This window comes from Pipistrellus kuhlii, unplaced genomic scaffold, assembly GCF_014108245.1.
Source record: "Pipistrellus kuhlii isolate mPipKuh1 unplaced genomic scaffold, mPipKuh1.p scaffold_m20_p_15, whole genome shotgun sequence".
In the NCBI taxonomy this organism is placed as follows: Eukaryota; Metazoa; Chordata; class Mammalia; order Chiroptera; family Vespertilionidae; genus Pipistrellus; species Pipistrellus kuhlii.
The window spans coordinates 9,860,263-9,882,511 of record NW_023425460.1 but is presented as its reverse complement, the minus strand read 5'-3'; the positions used below and the strand labels follow the sequence as shown (position 1 = coordinate 9,882,511).

At 55.5% G+C, this 22,249-nt stretch overlaps 1 protein-coding gene across 3 annotated transcripts in view; it reads left to right on the top strand.

Moving 5' to 3' along the window:
- CDH23 (cadherin related 23) overlaps positions 1 to 22,249 on the top strand; it is a 387,029-nt gene that overhangs the window by 224,175 nt on the left and 140,605 nt on the right. For all 3 annotated transcript variants that reach the window (XR_006741668.1, XM_036438196.2, XM_045581750.1), the window contains exons 12-14: positions 3,865 to 3,870; positions 5,577 to 5,726; positions 6,202 to 6,360. Coding sequence is in view for 2 of the 3 variants with exons in the window: in XM_036438196.2 (XP_036294089.1) it covers positions 3,865 to 3,870; positions 5,577 to 5,726; positions 6,202 to 6,360 (315 nt within the window). In the remaining variant the exon portion in view is untranslated. The remainder of the gene's footprint in view (positions 1 to 3,864; positions 3,871 to 5,576; positions 5,727 to 6,201; positions 6,361 to 22,249) is intronic.

Here is a 22,249-nt window from a genome sequence, read left to right as displayed (position 1 = left end):
ATCTGCACCCTCCACATCCAGGGAAGGCGTCTGGGGGCGGGGCCAGGCCTGCCTTCCTTAGGGGGACTAGTCCTCAGGTTGCTGTGAGCCTGCAAGGAGCAGATGCTTGTAGAAGACCCGGCCCAGAAGAACCTCTCAATAAAATACTTGGAAAACAACACTGGGGCCATTCAGAGCCGCAGAGCTGGTCACTGCAGAGACAAGGAGGTTGCTTCTGGACAGTGAGTGCCTGCTCGGGCGGGCGGCTCTCCAGGCCACCCCTCCACTTGGAGGGGGGGGGGGGGCAAGGTGTGGGGGAGTGGAGGGACCCAGCCCCTTCTGGCAGCAACTGATAATGCCCAGCTGTCCTGCTGCCCTATGTGGGGGGTGGCAAGACTTCAGTCACCAGCAGCAAAGCAGGGCCTGCTGCTTGGGGTGGAGACCAGCAGAGGTGGAGGCGAGGAGTGTCCTTTCCCCTCCCGATAAGTAAATAAACCCCCACAGCCCCGCAGCGCCGGCTCCCCAGCCTGATAAGGGGAGGGTGGGCGGGCGCTGCTGCAGCTGCCAGCTATCAGCCTTCTCATCACCGCTCCCAGCTGGAAGAGAATTTAATCCACCAGGTCCCTCTCCACACGCCCCGGGACTCCTTTTGATGTTCCTCTTTATCTCCCTTCCCAACAAAATTGCCCCTCATCAGCTCCAAGAGGGCCTCCCGTCTCTCCGCCTCCCTCCCTCCCATCTCACCCCACCAAGAGCCCCCTGCAGGGCCTGGCAGTGAGTGAGGGCCGGGCGGGAGGAGGCCCTCCACCAGCCCCACTTCCCTAACCCTAGCTTGCTCCCTGACTTTGGGAGAGGTGCCCTGTGCAGGGGGCGGGGGTGTGGAACAGAGCTTTGCAGTGGGAGGGGCACTGGGGAGGCCAGGACAGGGCAATTAAGAACTTAGACCGCAGGAGTCAGACTCCTTTGATGGCAGCTGTGTGGCTTGAACAGGTTACCCTCTCACTGAGGCCAGGCTGAGCATTTGAGGGGACTTGGCCAGAAAGTGGCTCTGGGGTCTCAGGACAGCTTTGCGAGGTCCTGAAGCTGCAGGGTCAGGCCTGGGGAACTGCCAGCCGCTGCTGGCAGGTCCAGGGAAGGATGCAGACCTCATCCGGGGAGAGACCTCCCAGGAAGCCCACGGGGCAGGAAACGCAGCGCTCAGGCCTGGCCGGGTGCACAAGCGGAATCCACACGAGCTCAGCGCCCTCTCTGCCTGTGCACGTGATCACAGCTCCAGTGCACCACCCCCACCCCAAGGTTGTAACTCAGCCTTCTCTCTCCAGCTGCTCAGCCACCATGTCCGTCTGAGCCTGGCTCCTTCCCTAGCCTTGCTCCATCCTGGTGATTCTCAAACTTGAGCGTGTATCAGAGCACAAGGAGGGCTCCTTGAAACAGCACCGGGGCCCTCGCCAGTTTGGCTCAGTGGCTAGAGTGTCAGTCTGCAGATCAAAGGGTCCTGGGTTCAATTCCGGTCAAGGGCACGCGCCTTCGCTGCAGGCTCCTCCCTGGCCTGGGCCCTGATCTGGCTCTTGCCAGAGGCAACCAATCCATGTGTTTCTCTCACAACTGACAGTTTTGTCTTTCCCTCTCTCTTTTCAACTCTCCTAGAGGATTAACAAAACACCACCAGCAACAAAAAACAGTGCTGGGCCCCCTCTCCAGGCTTCCTAATTCAGTAGAGCTGGGCGTGGCCCATACATTTGCGTTACTGACAAGTTCCTAGGTGACTCTGATGCCAAGGATCCAGGTACCACACCCAGAGAACCACTGGTGTGCCCTAGGAGCTCTCACCCTTCCTAGGATGCACAGCAGAAGGAACAATCCGGAGAGCGTTACCAAATCCTGATGTCTGGTTGCTCCCTGCCCCTCCCACCCGACAGGTCTGATTGCCTTGGTCTGGGCATCGTGAGAGTTCAGAGTTCCCCAGGTGGCTTTGATGTGTGGCCCGTGGGAAACTTCCCCTCTGCCTCCCCCCTGCTCGCCCCTCTGCATCCCTGTGTGCAATGTCTTCCCAGCCCCGGCTGTGCAGCGGGGTGCCTCAGGAGCATCAGGAAAACGCAGCTGTCCGGGCTCCCCCCTGCAGGACCGTGACGCTGTGGCCCTGGGCATCCGTGTTTCTCTGCAGAGCCCGCCGGCAGTTCTGTCGTGCAGTCAGAGGAGAGGGGCTGCACTGGTGTGGCTCCGGCGTGGCTGCCAAGTTCACCTTCCTCTTCTGACCTCCGCTGCTCTAGAGAGCATGGAGCATTCCTCGCTGCTTGTGGGAACGACGTGAAAGCCCTCAAGATGGCACTTGCGGGGGACTTCAGGAGGCCCACAGCGCCTCCCGTTATCCCAGCAATCAGGCCAGCTTCCCCGCACCGGCCCTTTGCAAATCGGCTCACCTGTCGGACTAATCATCAAGCATTTCACTCCCAGCGCCATGCCTTTGCTGAGGCCAGTGGTTCTCAAAAGGTGATCTCAGACCAGCAGCATAACCGCATCACCTGGAACTTGTTAGAAATGCAAATTTACAGGCCCCAACCCAGGCCTCCTGAGTCAGTATTCCTGGGGGCGGGCAGCCATCTAGTTAACAAAGCCCCCAGGAGGTTCTCATAGACCCTAAGGACTAAGAACGTGCGCAAAACCACTTCCTCCACCTGCCATCCCTTCTCTGAGTCCATTTCCTTCCATTCCTTCCTGAAGCCGGTTCAGAGCTCCCTGCTGGGGCACCCGCTGGCAGTGTCTCAGTGTTCCCAGCTCCCTTTGCTCTGGAGCCGTGTTTGGGTGGCACCCACCTCAGGCCCCGACTCCACTTCTTTTGGCCCGAGGGCACCCAGCCTGGAGCCTCGCCCCGCTGTGCCACAGGCACCTGTGCAGCCTTGGTTGGCACATTCAACGTCTCTGAGCCCCGTTTCCCCCAGAGAGGTTTCCAAGCTCCAGCTTTCTTTCATCTCCACCCTGTGGCCTGTGGGAAGAGGATGCACAGAGGACTGGGTGAGGAAAAACTCTGAAGGCCCATCACCCAGCTGCGTGCCTGCTCCCACGGGGGTTTACAGTGCCTGAGGCCTGGGCCTCATTCCCACGGTAACCACAGGTCAGAGCCTGGCACAGAGTAGGTGCCCAGCAAATGCATGCCGTGTTATTGTTCATAGCATCATCTATTTGCGCGGTTACGGAGAAATCTACACGACATAGCTTTAAGTAATTAGAAAAAAATCCGACAGAGCAGTGTGCATACGCGTTCCCGTCTGTGTCCAGGCACCTGGGGTCCTGGGTGTGCTGAGGTCTCCGGAAGGCTCTCGGTGGCCAGGGCGACAGGGAAAAGAAGGTGACTGTGTGCCCTGGCCGCTTTAGAATTGTGTGAATGTTCTCCATGTCTGTACTTACCTCTTTAACATTTCCTACATTAGGGCATCCAAAACACGCCAGTGCGTGGGGTCATTTCCTACAGGGGTTTTGTCCAGGGGTTTTGACCTTGGGACCTGGCCCTTCCTTCCTCTCCCAGCCTCCCCCACTGCCCTGCCCACCCCTCTGGGTGTGCACTCTGAGCTCAGGGAGACAGGAGCTCAGTCTGCCTCCCCCTCTGGCCTTGTACCTCTTCCTCTGTGTCCCTCCCGTCCTCTGGATGTGGGGCTGCATAGACCTCCCAGCACCTGTGAGCATGCACTCCCAGAGGCTGTGGCCTCTCAGGGGCAGAGGGGGCTGTTCCCCTGAAGCGGGTATGTTCCTGGGGTCCCTCTTGGCCCCTCTTCTTTACCCTGACCTTGGATCTCACCATCTTTTCTCTCTGGTTCCTTCCTCCTCTCCATTCCTCTCTGGCTCCTCCTCTGGCTCCGTATCCTTTAACTGACTGGCCCCCACTGATAGAACCTGGTAAGTGAGCCTGGGCAGGGTCCGGCTGGGGAGGCCTGGTGGGTACCGAGGGGAGGGGGCCCACAGGGGGTGCTGCTCCACCTGCCTGAGCACAGCTCAGCCTCCCCTCTCAGGGCTCCCGGTTCTGGGGTGGAGGGCCCAGGTCCAGGGGAGGGAGATGTGTAGGTGTCACCTGCTCAGAGCTGTCACACTCCACCAGCTCTGGCTATTAGTGCCCCTTCGGGCATTTAATTGATCCCCTCCACCTGACGGATGGCTTCCACGCCGGGGACAACTGCAAACTGCACAGCCTGACAGACCCAGGGGAGCGTCGCCTGCACAGCCTGTGGGAGCCATTTCAGGCTGGGGCTCTGGAGACCCCACTGCTTGCCTGGACCCCAAGTTGGCAGGAGAGGCTCCCCTTCCACCTTCCCCTTCAAACTCGCTGAACCGGTGGCAGGGCCCAGGCCTGCTTCCGGGCTCCCAGGAAAGGCTCAGTGAAGTGCCCTTGTTGTGCTAGTTTGTAGTTCTAAATGGAAGCAGCTGAAGAAACTGATGGGGAAATGCTAGCATGCATTTATTCTTCAGTCGTATTTGTGCATCTGCGGGACAGCCCCAGAGGCATGAGAACCTGGGCCTCTCAGGCTCTCGGGAGGGTCTCGTTCCTGGATGAACTATTGGACCTCATTCACGGGCTTTGGGGTTGCCTGGCTGCCCCCTTCTCATCAGGAATAGGTTCCCAGGGCCCCTCTACATCCCCCCCCCCACCTCAATATCCCTGAGCAACCGAGAAGAAAGGCGTGCTTCCCTTTGCAGGCCCAGAGCCACACACATGTCCATGTGGACCTGCTGGGCATCTGCAGCCTGGGTCGGGAGAGGCTCCTGACCGGTTGGTTATAAACCACATGCCACCTGCCACTCCTGATCTGGGGACCTGGTCCCATGGAGACCTCACACACTGTGTGTGAGGATGAGCCGGGCAGCATCTGAGGCCTCCGTGAGCCCGAGCCTGGTTAGAAGGATCAGAAACACCTAACTTAGAGGGAGCAGGCCCCACACCTGAAGCTATTATAGACTGAAACCAAGCAACTGGGCCTTAGCAGGGCCTGCAAGGGTGTGGTAGCTCTGGCTGGCTGAGACCCGGCGTTCTCCAGCCCACCGAAGGCTGGCCACAGTGTGGGGCACTCGGGGTCCACGTTGCCGCTCAGCCTGTGGAATTATCCCTGCTCCACGTGTAAGCAAGCCAGTGTTCTCATCATCAGCACGTTCCAGAGAGAGGACGGGAGAGAGAACCGGGGTCCTGCTGCCTCGTGCCCTCTCCTGTCCAGGCCTACCTAGGCACCTGCTTCTCTCCCCTCCCTCTGGCCTTTCCTCCATTGCCCTGTGGGGCTTACGGCTGGAAGATCCCTCACATGTGGGTCACGGACAGGGTGAAAGGAGCAGGAGGTGGAAAATGAACCAAACCACCTGCAAGGGTTGTTGTGAGCATCCAACGGTGATGAAGGGAAAGGCTGGAAAAGACTCCCAAAGGGCCTAGACAGGGCAGGAGGGGGTCAGGGAACTGGGCTAGGATCATTCAGTGGGGGCTGGGACCCAGGGACCAGGGTCAGATCTGCCCCTGCCCCTCATCCAACCTCCTGCACCAACGCAGCTCCGCCCTCCAGCCGCGCTCCTGGCCTTGGCCTCCTGCGCCCTTCTGACTGGCTTCTCCTCCACTCTTAACCCAGGGCCTGAACAGCATGTTCGAGGTGTACCTGGTGGGGAACAACTCCCACCACTTCATCATCTCCCCCACCTCCGTCCAAGGGAGAGCGGACATCCGCATCCGGGTGGCCATCCCCCTGGACTACGAGACCGTGGAGCGCTACGACTTTGACGTAAGGCCCCTTTCACTGTCTTCCTGGCCAGGTGGGGGGTTTCCGGTGAAGTGGGGGTGGGAGGTTGACACCATCCCCTTCAATCCCACCTCTTCTCACCCTTCCCTGTGAGTCTGGCTCACTGAGCTGTGGCAGGGGCTGGGCTGGGTCGTCCCTTCTCAAGGACAAGGAAACGTCCAGGCATTGAGTAGAAGTTGCCCGGGTGCCGTCAAAGCCTCAGAAACCCATCCGGCGCTCTCCTGTCCAGACCCTGCCAGCCCCGCCCTCACAGGGGCTCCCTCCCAGCAGAGTCAGTGGACACTCTAGCTAGCCTGTGACCATGGATGGAGGGACACACAATGGCACACTCCTGGGATGGGCAGTGGCTCTGACCGGTGGTCTGGGTTGGGACCAGCCAAGGCCCCGGGGGGACTTATGGGGACAAAGGCCCCGGAAGCGCATGGGAGCTCACCAGGGCCCTGCTCTGCACCCGCAGCTCTTTGCCAACGAGAGCGTGCCCGACCACGTGGGCTACGCCAAGGTGAAGATCGCCCTCATCAACGAGAACGACAACCGGCCCATCTTCAGCCAGCCGCTGTACAACGTCAGCCTGTACGAGAACGTCACCGTGGGGACCTCTGTGGTGACCGTGCTGGTGAGTCCCGCCCTCCTCCGGGGCCACTGCGTTCCGGGGTCCGCCATGGGGAGCAGCCAGAGGCAGTCTGGGAAGCCCTGGGCTGTCGGAGGTATTGGCGTTGGTGTGTTCAAGCATCTGGACTCTGCTGAATGGGGCTCCGTTGGCCAGCACACAGTGTGGAGAAGAGGCCAGCCTGAGTGAGGATGTGATGGGGCCAAGGAGACTGGGTTTTCTCCCTTGTCTGTGAGAGGGACAGCACCTGGGGGGCCAGCAGCCCTGGAAGGTCCTCTACAGGGAAGAGGTGCCAGCCCCCTCTCCGGGCACAGGCTCCAGGGGAGAATGGGCTATTCGAGGGCACGTGGTATCCCCAGCTGCCCTTGGTTTGGACTTTGATAAGGGTCCTTCCCAGTGTCCCTTTGTACCAGTCAGTACTTTTCAGTTTCAAGAGACAGAAACGTGTTTCAGGCAAACAAAAAAAAAAAAAAAATATATATATATATATATTTATATATATATATATATATATATATATATATATATATATATATATATATAAATAAACAAATAAATAAAGGATCGGCTCATGCAACTCCCAAGTAGAAGCGATTTCAGGCAGGGCTGTGTCCCGGCACTGGGCTGAGTGGGAGTTTGACTTCAGCACAGGGCTGGGTGTTTTCCTTCTGGCAGAGGGGGGACAGCGGCGCCCCGGGGCTCACTTCTTACCAATTCATCAGCCCGCCTAAAAGCCTTTATCTTTCAGTAGCTCCAGCTCAAGTCCCAGAGCGGGTTTCCATTGACCCAGCTTGTGGGGCCGTCCTGGAGGGAGTCGTCATGATTCGGACGTACTAGAAACGGGTCCCCCTCCCCGGTGTGGAGCTGGGGGTTGGGGTCCGCCCATCCATGGGCCGGAAACAGGGAGGGGCCCCTTCAGAGAATGTCCTGTTATCAGAAGAAAGAGGATCCATCGCTGAGCAGATCAAAGTGGTAGCTGTGTGTGACACAAGCTCAGGGTCTTGCCTATAGTAGGTGCTCAACGAATGTTGTGGAGTTTTACTCACTGCCGCTCCACCCTGCCCACACGGAGGCCCCCAGAGTCCTCTCTCCGATTTCTTGCTCCGTCCTCGTGGCAAACGGAGACGTTGCCTGCCGATCCCAGGCCCCCTACTCCAAAGTGTGTTTACTCTGCAGACAGATGGCACGAAGCTGTGTTGAGCCCCCAGGCCCTTTCCATCTGACAGTTATTAATATTTCAAGCAGATGTTTAGCGAGGCGGGCCGTCAGACGTCAACAGTAAGTCTGCTGCGGCTGCTGGCTTCCCCCCCCCGCGTCCCCAGCCCCTGGCTTCGCCGGCTTGCGCAAGGTGCTCCTTGCAGTCACCTGGCGCTGGAGGCCCCACGGACCCGCCTGCGGCCCCGAGGGGCTGGGCCTTCTGTGCCCAAAGAAAGCATCTCCAGCCCTCCGGCCGCCTCTGAATGTCAGGGGGAAGGACAGCCAAGCCATCTGTGCTTCAGGGATCTCACAGGGAGAGGAGGCCCCGACCCCCTAAGGCCTGGGACCATGTGGCAAAGAGTTTAAGTTTTAGCTCCAGATTTGGAGGGGGCCTGGGGATCCCTTCCTGGTATGCTTGCTGGGGACAGGGGGCTCACTTTGCAGCCCCAGGTTAGCTGTGGCCCTGGGGACGGGTTGAGGGGGCCTAGGGAGCAGGGTGTGGGGCGGCGTCCTCCTTGGCTGGTGCCAAGGACGATGTGTCAGGCCGACCCCGTCGGGGGCTGGCACTGGAGAGTAGGTCCTCACCCTGGGTCTCCTCAGCCACTGGAGCAGCTTCTGAGCCTGTGTGGACCCCTGCTCGGGGCCAGGACCCTTCTCCAGTTCCTCTCCAGGCCCCTGGGCATGTGTCGTAGATGAGTTCCACGCTAAGGCTGCCTGAGGGTCTCCGTTCAGAGCTGGCTCATTGGGGCAGCCTCCGGTCCTGTCTGTCCAGCCGTGCCCCCTCCTTCTCAGCCTGCAGCCCAGCGTTTGTTGAATTGCACAGACACAGGCAGCAGTTCTGCCTGATGATAAGCCCTAGCACCAGGCGGTGCACCTAAAGGGGCTCAGGGCTGAAAGTGAACAGTGTTTGGGCCGGTCTCCCTGCCTTTGCTGTGCGCAGTTCTATCCAGTCACCTCTAAGCCTCTATTTCCTCACATGTGAAATGGACAGGAGACAGGCCCCTCACCCCCTACCCCCCAAAACTGCTGTCAAGATGTGAGTAATTCATGTGAAAACATCTCCTGGGTAACCCCCGCCATCATCACCTCAGCTCCCCTGGTGATTCCAGAGCTCCTGGCAGGGGCACACCTTTCCCCTCCCCCACCCTGCCATTCTCTGCTCAGCCCCTGGGTCAGCCCCACCTCCACCTCCTCTGCTGTGGGAGGGGCTGGAGTCGCAGGGCTGCTCAGGGACTGTGAAATCCCTTCTCCTTGACCTTTACTGGGATGTTATTAAAATGTTTCATGGGCAGTTGTGTCAGGAAAAAATTATGAAGAAAAGGAAAATGTTTTAATTTGCACTAAAAGCTGGGCAGAGCCTGCTGCCAGGGGCCTCCCGGATCCCCACCCTGGCATGGCCCTGTCTCTGTGGCTCCTTGCCTAGTGTCCTAGAGGCTCAGGGAGCCAGACTAGGAGGGCGCTGTCGCCTCCAGCCTGGGCGTCCCAGCTGGTGGAAGGGCTGGACTTCCTCACCTCCCCGCTCCCTGGAGCTCCCCCCACCCAGGCTTTGAGGCCCTTACAGCCCCCAGTTATAACGAAGTGAGTCTCCACTGGCGAAGGGGAAAGAGTAGGGACCCAGAGTTCAAAGGCTTGACCTTCAGAATCAAGTCCTTGGGTGCCTTCTTCCCTTAGCAGCTCCTGGTCTGTAAAATGAACCAGGTGGATTAAGATGTCCAGACCTGAGGGCAGGGAGGGCCTGGAAGTGCCTCTCAGGACCCAGGTGAAGAGGCCACGGCGTCACTCCAGCTTTTGTCTCCGGGCGGCGCTCCGGACCCTCCAGACCCTCTGGCACCATCAGGTGTCTCTCCAGCCCTCTGGGCCCCGGCCTGCTCAGTGGTCAGAGCTGAGCTGGGTGAGCGACTTGGCATTGATGAGAAGACCAGGTCAGGGAGCCTGGAGCACTCTTCTTTAGAAAGGCTTCCTGGAAGGAGGGGCATGCAGGTCCTCTGACGTCAGGCTCCTCTTCCCAGCCTGCCCTTGGAAGGCCCGTGGCACCTCGGACAGGGTCAGTCCTCTGGGACCTGGTTTCTTCCCCGAAGTGGGAAATGCTGCGCCTGCCCAGCCCACGTGGCTAGATTGTCGGGAGACCCCGATGTGGTGACATGGCTGTAATTACGGATGGGGCAAGGTAGGTTTGCAGTTGTTCTTATGGAAAAATACACAATAACGAATGAATAATTGTAAGAGAAGAGTACTCACAGCTGTAAACCTTTTGCTCACTCCCCCGCCCCCCCCCATAGTTGAGGCTGCCAGACTGAAAGGGGGGTTTTCTTACCAGTGGCCTTGCAGGGCCCAGCCTGGCTGCCCTCCGCTCTGTGTGCAAGCCCGACCAGCCACCTCTCGGGTCCCTCTGCGGCCCGGGGAGATTCCCTGCTGGCATCCCGTCTGGGAGGTTGTGGAACTGAGTGGAACGCTCCTAGAGGCAGAGGAGGATCCAACACACTCAGTACAAACACTCGGGATGTCTCAGCCGGGCCTGCCAACCTCCTGGCTGAGACTCGTGAGGTGGGGGCAGTACCCTGCCGGTCCAACAGCAGCCAGGGAACCTGGTTGGTCCTTGGGGAGCCCCGTCCTTGTTATAAAGTGGGGGGAGGGGCCGGTGCTGTTGCAGGGCCTCTGGCTCCTGAGGCTCTCATTCGGGCTCACTGTGCCCAAGAAAAGGAAGGGAGGGGGGTCACTCCCTGTCACTGAAACATGCTTCCCACCTGCCCTCCCCACCCCGAAACCACTACCCCCCTCCCGCCGCCAGGGTTCCAGGGTTCTGTGCTTACGCACTGGCCTGCAGTGCCACGCCCCTCCTCCTGTCCTGTCCGGAAATTTGGTGACAATTCTGGAGGCCACCTTCCTGCTCCTAGAGCTCACCAGCCTTCCCTCCTGGTCCTCCCACTGCCCACATCAACACAGCCCTGCTGCTGCCTGTCCCTCTCTCCCTCCTCCACCCACAGGGCATGCCGCTGACACCAAGGGGAGGTGTGCTGTGATGTCACTGCCCGGACTGAGGCCTGGTGGGTGTGCAGTGCAGTGAGCCTCCTCCCCCGCTCTGTGATCCCCCCGCCCTCATCCTGCAGGCTCGGGGAACACCCACACGCCGAATGCGGGTGCCTCTCCTGGATTCTGGGAGCCTGATGGCCCAGCCAGGTGGGCAGGGAAGGCCAGCCCCCTTCATGGGCCTCAGGCGGTGCTCCCTGGTCCCGCTGGCCCCTGGCAGAGGGCATGCTGCCCCGCAGGGCCAGGGTACCTCTCCGCTGCATGCCCTGCGGGAGGAAACCTGGCTGGGACCAGGCTGGGAAGCCAGGGAGACCGGGGGCAAGCCCTGCTCTGTGAGCCTGGCCGCGCTGTTTCTCACTCCGAGCGGGGGTGGAAGTGGGGGCGATCGGACTGCCCCAGGCTGAGGGAGCTGCAGGCGAACAGCAGTGGATGCGCAGAGAGGAGGAGGGAGGGGGACTGACTAGGACAGGCAGCCGGTCGAAGTGACTGCTGAGGAGAGACTTGATGGGTCACGGTTGCTGCTGGATGCAGAATCGGGGATGGTATTAGGGTAGAAGCTGGGGGTGAGAGAAGCTGTCTCCAGCCAGGCAGGGGGCAGTGGAGGGGGACAGGCGGAAGATTCCGGGGCACACCCTCCTCTCCCAGCTCACGCACAGGTTGGCACTGGCTTCTTCCCCAGGCCCAGCAAGGCATGCCCGTCCCATCCCCCTGACTGCCAGGTGGCGCTGCACCTCAGCAAACACTGACGTGGGCAGTCGGCCCTGGCTGGACCCTGCCTCAGCCTCTTCCCACAGGAGGGCCGTGGGCAGGTGACTAGCTGTCCCTGGGGTCCAGTCCCCCTCTCTGAAATGGAGAGAATAATTCCCACCCCAGCAGCGCTGTGGACTGCTGGGTGGAAGGGCGCAGTCCCCAGCCTGCACACATACACACACACACATGCAGACAGTGTACCTGCACCGCTGTGTGCCAGGCATCCGTCCAGGGGCCTCGCCCTCCTCTGAGAGCTTTGGTTCAACTTGAACCTCCCATCACCTAACGCTGATCACAGAGATTGCCAACATGAATTATTAGTAAGTCTACAAGGTGACAACCCAGCCCGCTGCGTAGGCCCCGTCCCGAGACCAGCAAAACCTGACAGACACAAGCAGGTGAGGGCTCGGAAGGGTGGCAGCTGGGCTGCCCGACAGGCTTGGGCCTTCCCCTTCCTGAGAGCAGCCCCCTGGCCCCCCTCACCTCATGCCCTCTCCCCCCCACTTCCTCCTGACACCCCTCACCGCGGGCATCTTAATTGATCTCATTGTTCTCCAGTCCCTTGAGACCTGAGACTCCAGCTGTGCTTAAACAGAACAAAATCTCTTCCAATTTCCCCACCGTTTAAAAGAAAATTGAATTCTTTATCTGCAGCCTGGGGAGGGGAAGAGGGAGGCTGAGAGAGAGAGAGAGAGGCACTAGTAAATAGTACATAAGTCACCCCAGCCCTGCTCCCAAGCTGGCCTGGAAGGCCTTTGTAGACACACTCTCCCCCATTTTGGGGGTGCCTGGGCTGTATTTGTGGGCCCCTTTAATCTGCTCTGGGGCTCATCCCCAATCAAGGGGCCGGTGTGGAGCCAGTGTGGTGCCGTGCCGGCCGGGAGCCAGAGGAAGCTGAGCTGCTGCAGGTGATTGACGGTCTGAGTTCCTCGGGCTGTCAGGCCTCAGTGCTCCTCGACTGTGTTTATCTCTTTAATCTAAATATCAATCCGTAAAACCGAAATGGGATGGAATGAGAGGTAGGACAGGCGCTAAGGACAGAGGGAAGGAGAGAAAGAGAGAAAACGCAGCTGGCTGCCGCCTGCCCGCCACCACCCTGGGCTTCTGGGAGGAGGCGAGGCAGGGCCTGTGGCTGGGAGGCTGCAGGGGCTGCCCTGGGTGGGCCCGGGCGCGGGTCAGGATGGAGCGCTGTGGCCACCACCCTGCTCCTGAAGTGGATTTTCCAGGACTTGAAGGTCTGACAGTTTCCAGCCATTTAGTCACTCAGCTAATTGATTTTTGACAAATTGATCTAAAGCTCTATTGATTGTCAAGCTTCTGAAGCTGCCTTCGCTAGTGCCTCCTGGATCCCCCATTCTCGGCTGAGCAGCTCTGTCTGCCAGTGACCTTTGCCCCTTTTCCAAAAAACAAACAACAAACCCAAGAGGACAGTGCTGTGCATCAGCACAGCCCTGCTGAGTGGGTGCTATGAGCTTAGTACATGCCAAGCATTTCTCAGTCCCTTCTGTGCCCATTACACTGAAGACAGAAACGGAGGCCCAGAGAGGTTAAGTAACCTTTCGGGGTCAGCCAGCTCGTAAGGGGCCAACCTGGGATTTAAACCTGGCTGTGTGTGTCTAGCCCCCAACCCTTCCTCCTGCTCGCTGACCAGCATCGGATGCCCCCTCTCACTCTAGGCTCCAGCCTGTTGGAATTGACCCTCTCCAGAGTCCGAGGAGAGGGGCTGAGTGCTGGCCGGGTAAGGGGAGCCATTCAGTCACTGGGTGACCTTGAGCTCCCAGGGCCTCGGTGTCTTCGTCCGTAAAATGAAGGAGCTCTGCTGGACGCTCTCTATGGCCCCCTATGGCGGCAACGTGTGACCACCTGCCCCAGACACTCCCCCTCGGAGCCCAGGGCCTGTGGCTCCCGCACTCCGGGCCTGTCAGTCGCCCTTCGGTTGGTTAGCCGCTGATTGTTCCTGCTCTGGCAGCTGCTCAGAGGAAGCCGGAGCGAGGAAATGGACCCCTGGGTGAGGGGACAGTGGGTAGCTGGAGCTGGAATGAGTTCGTAAGTGCTGCAAACCACATGTCTATACAAAGTCCACCTGTGCCCAGTGCTGGAAGGTTATGAGCCCGGGGGTGGGAGGACAGGGGAGGTGTGGCCCATAGCAGCCACCGGGGCCTAGGCCTGAGAGTTCGTCCTGGGGGCAGTTGGGAGAAAGGCTGAGAGAGCAGAGAGGGGGGTCTAGTTGGAGGTTGGCACAGAGGTTCAGGGAAAAATTGAGCTGGGCCTGTGGGTTTGAGGTGGCTTAATCTTGCATAATCCCCAAAGGAGGGTTGATAGCTGTGGTTCCGGCCAGTTTAAGTCTGGAGTGGCTCAAAGTCCCATATGCCCATTGGTTTATTTTGTTGTCTTTTTATTAATTTAAACCATGATCCACAATAAAAATTACATTTAATTTCATGACCCAGGACACACACACACACTTACACACATTTGTATCAGAAAAAAACAATACTTCCTTGCTATGTGAGTTACACTCTAGTATTTTCTATTTTATTCCAGATTTTTTTAATGAGAACTTTTAAGATCTGTTCTCTCAGCAACTTTCACATATGCAATACAGTATACTAACTATGGTCACCATGCTGTACATTACATCCTCGTGACACATTTATTTTATAGCTGGGAGTTTGTACCTTTTGACCATTTTCATCCATTTTGCCCATCCTCACAGCCACCTCTGATATCCACTAATCTGTTGTTTGTATCAAGCTCAGTTTTGTTTTGTTTTCATTTTTTATTATTTTTAAATTTTCTTTATTGATTAAGATATTACCTATGTGTCCTTTTGTTTTTAGATTCTACATATAAGTGAGATCATCTGGTATTTATCTTTCTCTGACTTGTTTCACTTAGCGTAATGGCCTCAAAGTCTTTCCATATTGTTGCAAATGGCAGGATTCCTTCCTTTTTTGTGGCTAAAAATATTTATATATCAAATCTTTATTCATCCATTCATGAGCACAAGATACTCATTTATGCTGTCGTAAAATTGCTGCAATGAACGTGGGGTTGCAGATATATTTTTGTTAGTGTATTCATTTTCTTCGGATAAATATCCAGAGATTGAATTGCTGGGTCTTATACGAGTTCTATTTTTAACTTTTTGAGGAAGCTCCATACTATTTCCCAAGGTGGTTGCACTACCAGCAGTGCATAAGAGTTCCCTTTTCTCCACATCCTCGCCAGCATTTGTTTTCTCTTGTGTGTGTTTTTTTTTAATAATAGTCATTCTAACAGTGTGACGTGAGATCTCGTGGCTTGATTTGCATTTCCTTGATGATTAGTGATTTTGAGCACCTTTTGGTGTACCTGTTGGCTCTCTGTGTGTCTTCTTTGGAAAAAATGTCTACTTAGTTTCCCTGCCCATTTTTTACTGGCTTGTGTTTTGTGGGGTTTTTTTCTATTGAGTTGTATGAGTTCTTCATTTTAGACTAGAGGCCCAGTGCACAAAAATCATGCACTTGTGGGGGGGAGGGTCCCTCAGCTCAGCCTGCGCCCTCTCGTAGTCTGGGAGCCCTAGGGGGTGTCTGACTAATGGCTTAGGCCCAGGGAGTGGGCCTAGGCAGGCTATTAGACATCCTTAGCACTGCTGCAAAGGTGGGAGAGACTCCTGCCACAACAGCTGCACTCACCAGCTGTGAGCCTGGCTTCTGGCTGAGTGGCGCTCCTCCTGTGGGAATGCACTGACCAGCAGGGGGCAGCTCCTGTGTTGAGTGTCTGTCACCTGGTGATCAGTTCACATCATAGCAACCAGTCGTTCTACCTTTTCTCCGATTTACATATTAGCCTTTTATTATATAGTATATTAACCCCTTATGAGATAAATGATTTGCAAATATTTTTTCTCAGAGGTTGCCTTTTCATTTTGTTGATGGTTTCCTTTGCTGTCCAGAAGCTTTTCACTTTGATGTAAACACGCTTATTTGTTTTTGCCTTTACTTTTGGAGGCAAATTCAACAAACCACCACTGAGATCAATGTTGAGGAACTTATTGCTTATGTTTTCTCCTAGGAGTTTTATGTTCCAGGCATTAACATTCAAGTCTTTTATACGTTTTGAGTTTATTCTTGTATTCTGTGTAAGATAGTGGTCCTCTTTCATTCTTTTTCAGGTGGCTATCCTGTTTATTGAAGAGGCTGCCCTTTCCCCATTGTGTATTCTTGGCTCCTTTGTCATATATTACTCGATCATATATCCATGGGTTTATTTCTGGACTCTCTATTCTGTTCCATTGATCTATGTGTCTGTTTTTATGCCAACATGATACTGTTTTCATTTGTGATATACTTTGAAATCAGGGAGGGTGATGCCTTCATCTTTGCTCTTCTTTCTCAAGATTGCTGTGGCTATTTAGGGTCTTTGTATGTCCCTACAAATTTTAGGATTGTTTGTTCTATTTCTGTGAAAAATGCCATTGGAATTTTGACAGGGATTGCATTGAATCTATAGATTGCTTTGGGTAATATGGTCATTTTAACAATTCTTCCAAGCCATGGGTGTGGAATGTCCTTCCATTTATTTGTTTCTTCCACAATTTCTTTCATCAATGTCTTTTGGTTTTTACTCTACTATTTTCTATTTTATTCTATAAGATTTATTTTTTGTAAAATGCTAGTCATGACCATTGAATTGATTTCATGACCAATGCATGGTTACCTAATTTTGCACATCCCTAGAAAGAGCCTCTCTGCTTTACTATCCTATATAATAAAAGCCTAATACACTAAGTGTCCAGTCATCTGGTCATACATTTAACCAATCAAAGTGTAATATGCTAATGATATGCTAAGGCCACTCAACCACTCGTTATGATGTGCACTGACCACCAGGGGGCAGACATTCTGACCCATAGGTTAGCTTGCTGCTGGGGCTCGGCGGATCGGGACTGAGCAAGATGGGCTAAACACGCCCTGAAGCCCTCCTGTGGTCCCTTCCTGGCTGGCCAACCTTCCACGGCCCAAATCATGCACTGGTGGGGTCCCTCAGCCTGGCTTGCTCCCTCTCACAATCCAGAACCCCTCAAGGGATGTTAGAGAACTGGTTTCTGTCAGACCCCACAGGCCAGGCTGAGGGACTCCATTGGTGCATGAATTCATGCACCGGGCCTCTACTATAATGATAATGATGATGATATCAACTCATGTTCCTCGAGGCCTTACTACTAGGGGCAGATTGTCAAAGACCCAAAATCCTAGACTTAATCCACTGAGGTTTATGCTGACTGGCCATTTCTGAGCCACATGGCTTTGAGTAGATTACTTATGTCATCAATGACCTAATAAGATCAAAGTATATTTCTCTCCCATGTAAAAACAGTTGAGAGGGGAAAAGTCTTAGGTGGCTCCTTCAAGCTCTCTTCTCCCCCATTCCTAGAGTGCAGCCCTCATCTTCATGGTCCAAGGTGATTGCCAGCCTTCACACCCATACTTCAAGCTGCAGGGTGGAGAAAGCAAGGAAGAGCACTCTCTCCATTTTTTAAATGTGTGTGGGGTTTTTTTTTAATTGATTTTAGAGAGAGGAAAGGAGAGGGAGAGAACGGGAGAAAGAAACATCAATGAGAGAGAAACATTAATTGCTTGCCCCTACTGGAGACCCAGCCTGCAACCCAGGCATATGCCTTGACTAAGAATCTAATGGTGACCTGGTTCATGGGACAACACTCAACCAACTGAGCCACCCCAGCTGGGTGGCACTCTCTCCCTTTTAAGGAGACTTCCTGGAAATGCCTTGTACACTTCTACTTCCATCTCATTGGCCAGAACTTAATAGTCATGGCTGAACCTATCTGCAGAGGAAGCTGGGAAGTGTTATGTTTTAGTCAGATAGTGTTACGCCAACTAAAAAGCCATTTCTGATCATCTGAGAAAGGGAGCATGGATGTTGAATCTCTGCCAAATAACCTCCCTGAGCTTTGGTTTCCCTTTCTGGAACTTGGTGATGGTGACAGTTCCTTACAGATTTGTTGTGGGGGTTCAATGAGATGATACACGTGAAGAACTTAGCATAGCACCTGACACACAGTAAATGCTAAACAAATAATAGGTATTAATATTAAGTGATTGGCACCAAACTAAGCCCCTTCTTTGTATCTCATTGAATCTCCACAGCACCCTGGTGAGGTAGAAATCAGCCTCCCTATTTTATACATGAGAGCACTGAGATTCAGGGAAGCTAGGTGTTTGCTAGAGTTTACACCTGTGGAAGGGGCAGAACTTAGCCATGAATCTTATCTCTAGGATGTCAAAGCTTTCCCTTAGCCATTGGCCAGAACTTAATAGTCATGGCTGTACCTGTTTGCAGAGGAAACTGGGAAGTGTTATGTTTTAGTCAGATAGTGTTATGCCAACTCAGAAATGCAATGCAGCCTCCTCATGGAAGCTAACCCCCTCCCTGAGACCTGATGAAACTGTGGGGCCAAAGAGGTATGAGGAGGTGCCAACTGAACCCAAGGCCAGAGCGCCCTCTGCCTGCCCAGCCACCCACAGAAGGGACCCTCTGCCCAAGGAGAAACAAGACAAGCGGCACAGGACCGAAGACCACTGTAGGCGTTTATTGTAACAAGACCTACAAACTCGGGGTTAGAAAATCAAAGCCTTCCATGCACTAAGGGACCACGCCCCTTTTCCCTGCGAGCCTCGATTTCTCCATCTGCAAAATGGAGAGAATGTTGCTGAACCCTCTCTCTTTCGGGGGCAGGTATTTATAAATGAGACGTGCTGCTCACCTCTTAGTGTGTTTGTCAGTCTGTTAGAGCATTTTTACTGATGGGCAAAGGAATGAAAGGAGGAAAGCAAATGTGTATGGACAGGGGGAGTTTCCAGGCACGCGTTTCCCAGCATGCCCTCCCCACATTGTGCTCAGCCTCAGCGTCTAACTATCTCACCTATCTCACCAGCGTCTAACTATCTCACCACTGGCCCAGGCGAGTGAGGGGCTGCGGCTGGTGATTTATAGTTTTTTCGTCAGACTTTGACCTTAATTTCTGCTGTCGTTGTGGGGCTGTAAAATTCATTAGGGACCCTCCGGCGGAGTGATGAAGATGTCAGGTGGGCAATCATGTGGGTATTTAATCTATCAGATGTGTGGCTTGCCATTTAGGGAGACAACAAGAGAATGTGGAATCAATACAGTTCATTAGTGAGTAGCATGTGCCAGGCCAATCAGTGCCCTCCGAATGGCAGCAAGCATGGGGTGGGCGGGGGAGAGAGTGCCCGCTGGGCTCCAAGTCACTTTGGAGTGAGGACATGTCCTGGCTCCTGGGTAGGACTAGCCCACACTCAGGTATCTGCCACCTTCCCTGGAGCTGCCGGTTCCCTCCACAGGGCAGGGGAGAAGAGGAGGACGGCAGACTCAGGGTGTGAGATCCGGTAATGGGGGAGGCGGTCCCAGCCGTGGTTTGGCTGCACCCCCAGGGGGTTGATTGGACTGCCTTGTCCTCCTTCCATCTCCTCCTCCTTCCATCTCCTCCACACACAAGGTCCCACTTAACTGAGCCTCTGTCCCCACGCCTCTCCAGCACCCTCCCTTTCCCTCTCCTCTGCTCCCACGTAATCCCAGCTTGATAGCTGCCCCGGAGAGGCCCCGTGCCCTCCTGATTGTGAGTGTCTTGTTCATGGCCAGCCAGCCGCCCTCCCTCCTCCTGCGTCCTGGGGAAATGGCTTTCTGCATCCCACTTTTCTTTGTCTGATGGTCGGGTGTGATTTTTTTTTTAAAGTCACTCAATTGAGTCTTCCTCAAACCCAGGAGCATGAGAGAATGGACAGTGTTGTGAAAGGGTGAGGAGTGGGATTGGGGTTTTTTCCTCTTCGCTTTGTGTGTGTGAGTGTCAGACAGATGGGGTGCGAGGGCAGGGTGGTGCCGCCTGGCTCGGTGTGTGTGCCCAGTGGGCAGCCGGAGGCCTGGGTGTGAGGGGTGGCTCCCGGGCAAGCAGACCCTGAGACAGGCTTCTGGCGCAGGTGGGTTACTCGGAAAGTGAGTCCAGGAAACGTAGGTGGGAGTGGGAAGTGAGACAAGGTCACAGAGAGGGCACTGTGAAGCCCATTGCCACCAGGGGGGAACTACTGGAGCTCGGTGCCCTGGGGAATGTGGGGGGACAGGCTGTGCCCACCTCAGGACGAGCCGGCCACCCACTCCCAGCCCCCCGGAGTGAGGGCGGCTTCAGGGACATGGACACCCATCACCCAACTGCTTCCTGGAGAAAAGAGCCCAAGGCTGGGGGAGGCACAGGCGGCCCTGGCGGGTGACGGTGAGCACGAGGCTTCCTCTGGTCGGTGGGCACTTGCCAATGAGGCGGGTGTGGTGGTGCCAGTGCTCACCTCCTGGAGCGGGAGCGGAGCTGCAGTGCGTTCATCCACAGAGACGTCTCTGAACAGGGCCCGCAAGCCGGCGGGGACTGGCTGTGGTTACCGGCTTCGCATTATTATCGGCTGGAGTGGCTTCATCTGTAAAATGGGATTGTGCACCGTCTTGGTGGTTGTCTTAGGACAAAGGAGGGACAGATCACGCCAGGTTCCTCACCCAGAGCCAGGCCCCAGGTGCCGCTCAGCAAGGTGGTGGTCTGTTATCCCAGTCGTCACTGCTCCTGGAGGTTCGTTCTCTCTCTCTCTCACACACACACACATTCCCTCTCTCTCTCTCTCTCTCTCTCTCTCTCTCTCTCACACACACACACACACACACCAACACGGGCACGAGCGGCCTCACACGTCGCGATGCTGGCCGCTCACCTCCACTACACCACAAAAGGCGCGAGCGCGATCGCTCTTCAGCGCTAGCGCTCGAGAAGTAGCTCCGCGCGCGCGCGCTATCTGTCTCACCACACACACACATACACAAATCTCTCTCTCTCTCTCTCTCTCTCTCTTCACACACACACACACACACACACACACACACATTCTCTCTCTCCCTCTCCCTCCCTCTCTCTCTCTCTCTCTCTCTCTCTCTCTCTCTCTCTCTCTCTCTCTCTCTCTCTCTCTCTCCTCTCAGCAGGGGGCCAGGAGACAGCTAGGCAGCTGCCGGCCACCCTGACAGCCTTTGACGTCCCCGTAATTGCTTTCCCACGACGACTTCTTTAAGCACAGCGTTGCTGGCCAGAGCAATTTGCTCCCCATCTATTTTTATTTCCAGGTTCTAAAATAAAATAAAGAGAAACAAAAGGCAGTGGCGGAACCCAAGGACAACCACCGCGGCTGCAATAACAAACAAGCCGGGGCCACACACCTTGAGAGCACCTGTCAGCCGCATGGGGATTGGAATCCGTCCTCTCCCCTCGGCGGGACTGACACGTTAATACAGGGGCTCGGGCCTGGCGCCTGCCAGAGGGCCCTCCTGCAGGCTCCGCGCCTCGCCCCCGTCCTCCCACCTGGCGGTGGCTGGGGATCTGCAGAGGGACAGGGAGGGCAGTTAGCATTGGGAGTGGGAATACTAACACTAGTTTCACTCAGAAATGTACCAGGCCTTGGTCTAAAGCAGCGGTTGCCAACCTTTTGCACCTCATGGACCAGCAGTGGTCTGAAGGCCACCGGGTGGTGACTGATGGTCTGAAGCCCCTTACATGTAGGGCCTTCTTCAGTCCTCAGCCATCCCAGTGAGTCAGGTGGCATTGTCAGCCCATTGTGGAGGGAAACTGAGGCTTACAGTGGGTGTTACTATGACTATTCCTTCTCCTCTTCCTTGTCTCTTCTTGCTCCTTCCTCCTCCTCTCTTCTCCTCCATTTTTCCTCTTCCTTTTCTTCTTTTTATCTCTTCTGCCCTCTTCTCTTTCCACTTTTTTCTCTCTCTCTTCCTCCCGTTCTCCTGTGGTTCCACCTCTCACCCTGACCCCCATCCTCCTCCTCCTGCTGTCCTTCCCTCCCTAGAAGTCCATCTACTCAGGATTTGCAGTTGGCTTGTCACTGGTAGAGAGGACCATAAGTCACCATCTATCATCTCCTCATCCATTCATTCAGCCCCTGTTTGTCGAAAGCCTCCAGCCCTGGGATCCATGGGGAACAAGCCAGTCCCAGTTCCTACTCTCATAAAGCCTGCGTTCTAGTGGGAGGAGAATAGCCAGTAACATTCTCCCAGATGCTCCTGCACAACCCATGCTCTCCTCCCGGCCACCTCCATCCGCCAGTAGCTGCAGCCGTCCCTGCCCACCCTGCCCAAACCCCATAACTTCTCACCACCGCCTATGCAACTGCAGTGACCACCGCAGCTCAGCTCGTAGGCCCTGTTCTGTCCCAGGAGTCTGTTATCCCAGCAGCAGAGCTTGCTTTTTTTACAAATGCAAATACAGTGACAAATGTCAGGAATTCCTGTCTGCTGAGACTCCAGGGCGGCCAGGAGCCTGCCTCGGGAGAACAAGAAGAGCATTCCTGGCAGAGGGAACCTCAGGTGCGGGAAGAGCAAGCTTGGCCTCAAGACTGAAGGAGGAAGCAGAGGAATGAGCAGCGGGTTAGCAGAGGAGGTCGAGGCTGCAGAGGCTGGCCCACATGAGGCCTCGGGGGCCATGGCAGGCACCTGGGATTTTGTCTTAAATTCTCAGGGAGCTTCTAAGCTGGTGAGTGGTGTCTTGTATTGTCAGGTTCTCCCTCTGGCTCTGGCAGAGGATGGCCTGTTGGTGCCAGGGCCGAAGCAGATAGACCCAGACCCGTCAGAAGCCTGTGCCACCCTCAGGCCCCAAGGCCAGTGTCTTACTCAAAGTCCCACTGGATGGTAGGGCAGATGCTGCATCAGAACCCAGACCTCCGTGTCCCATTTCGAGAGTATTTTCATGATTCTGCTCTTAGCCACAAATCTTTTATTGAGGACCTTCCTGCCTTGTCTTATTCTGTGTATCCACACACACACACACCTCCCTCGAGCACTTTTCTTACCCCCAGGGACAGAGTCC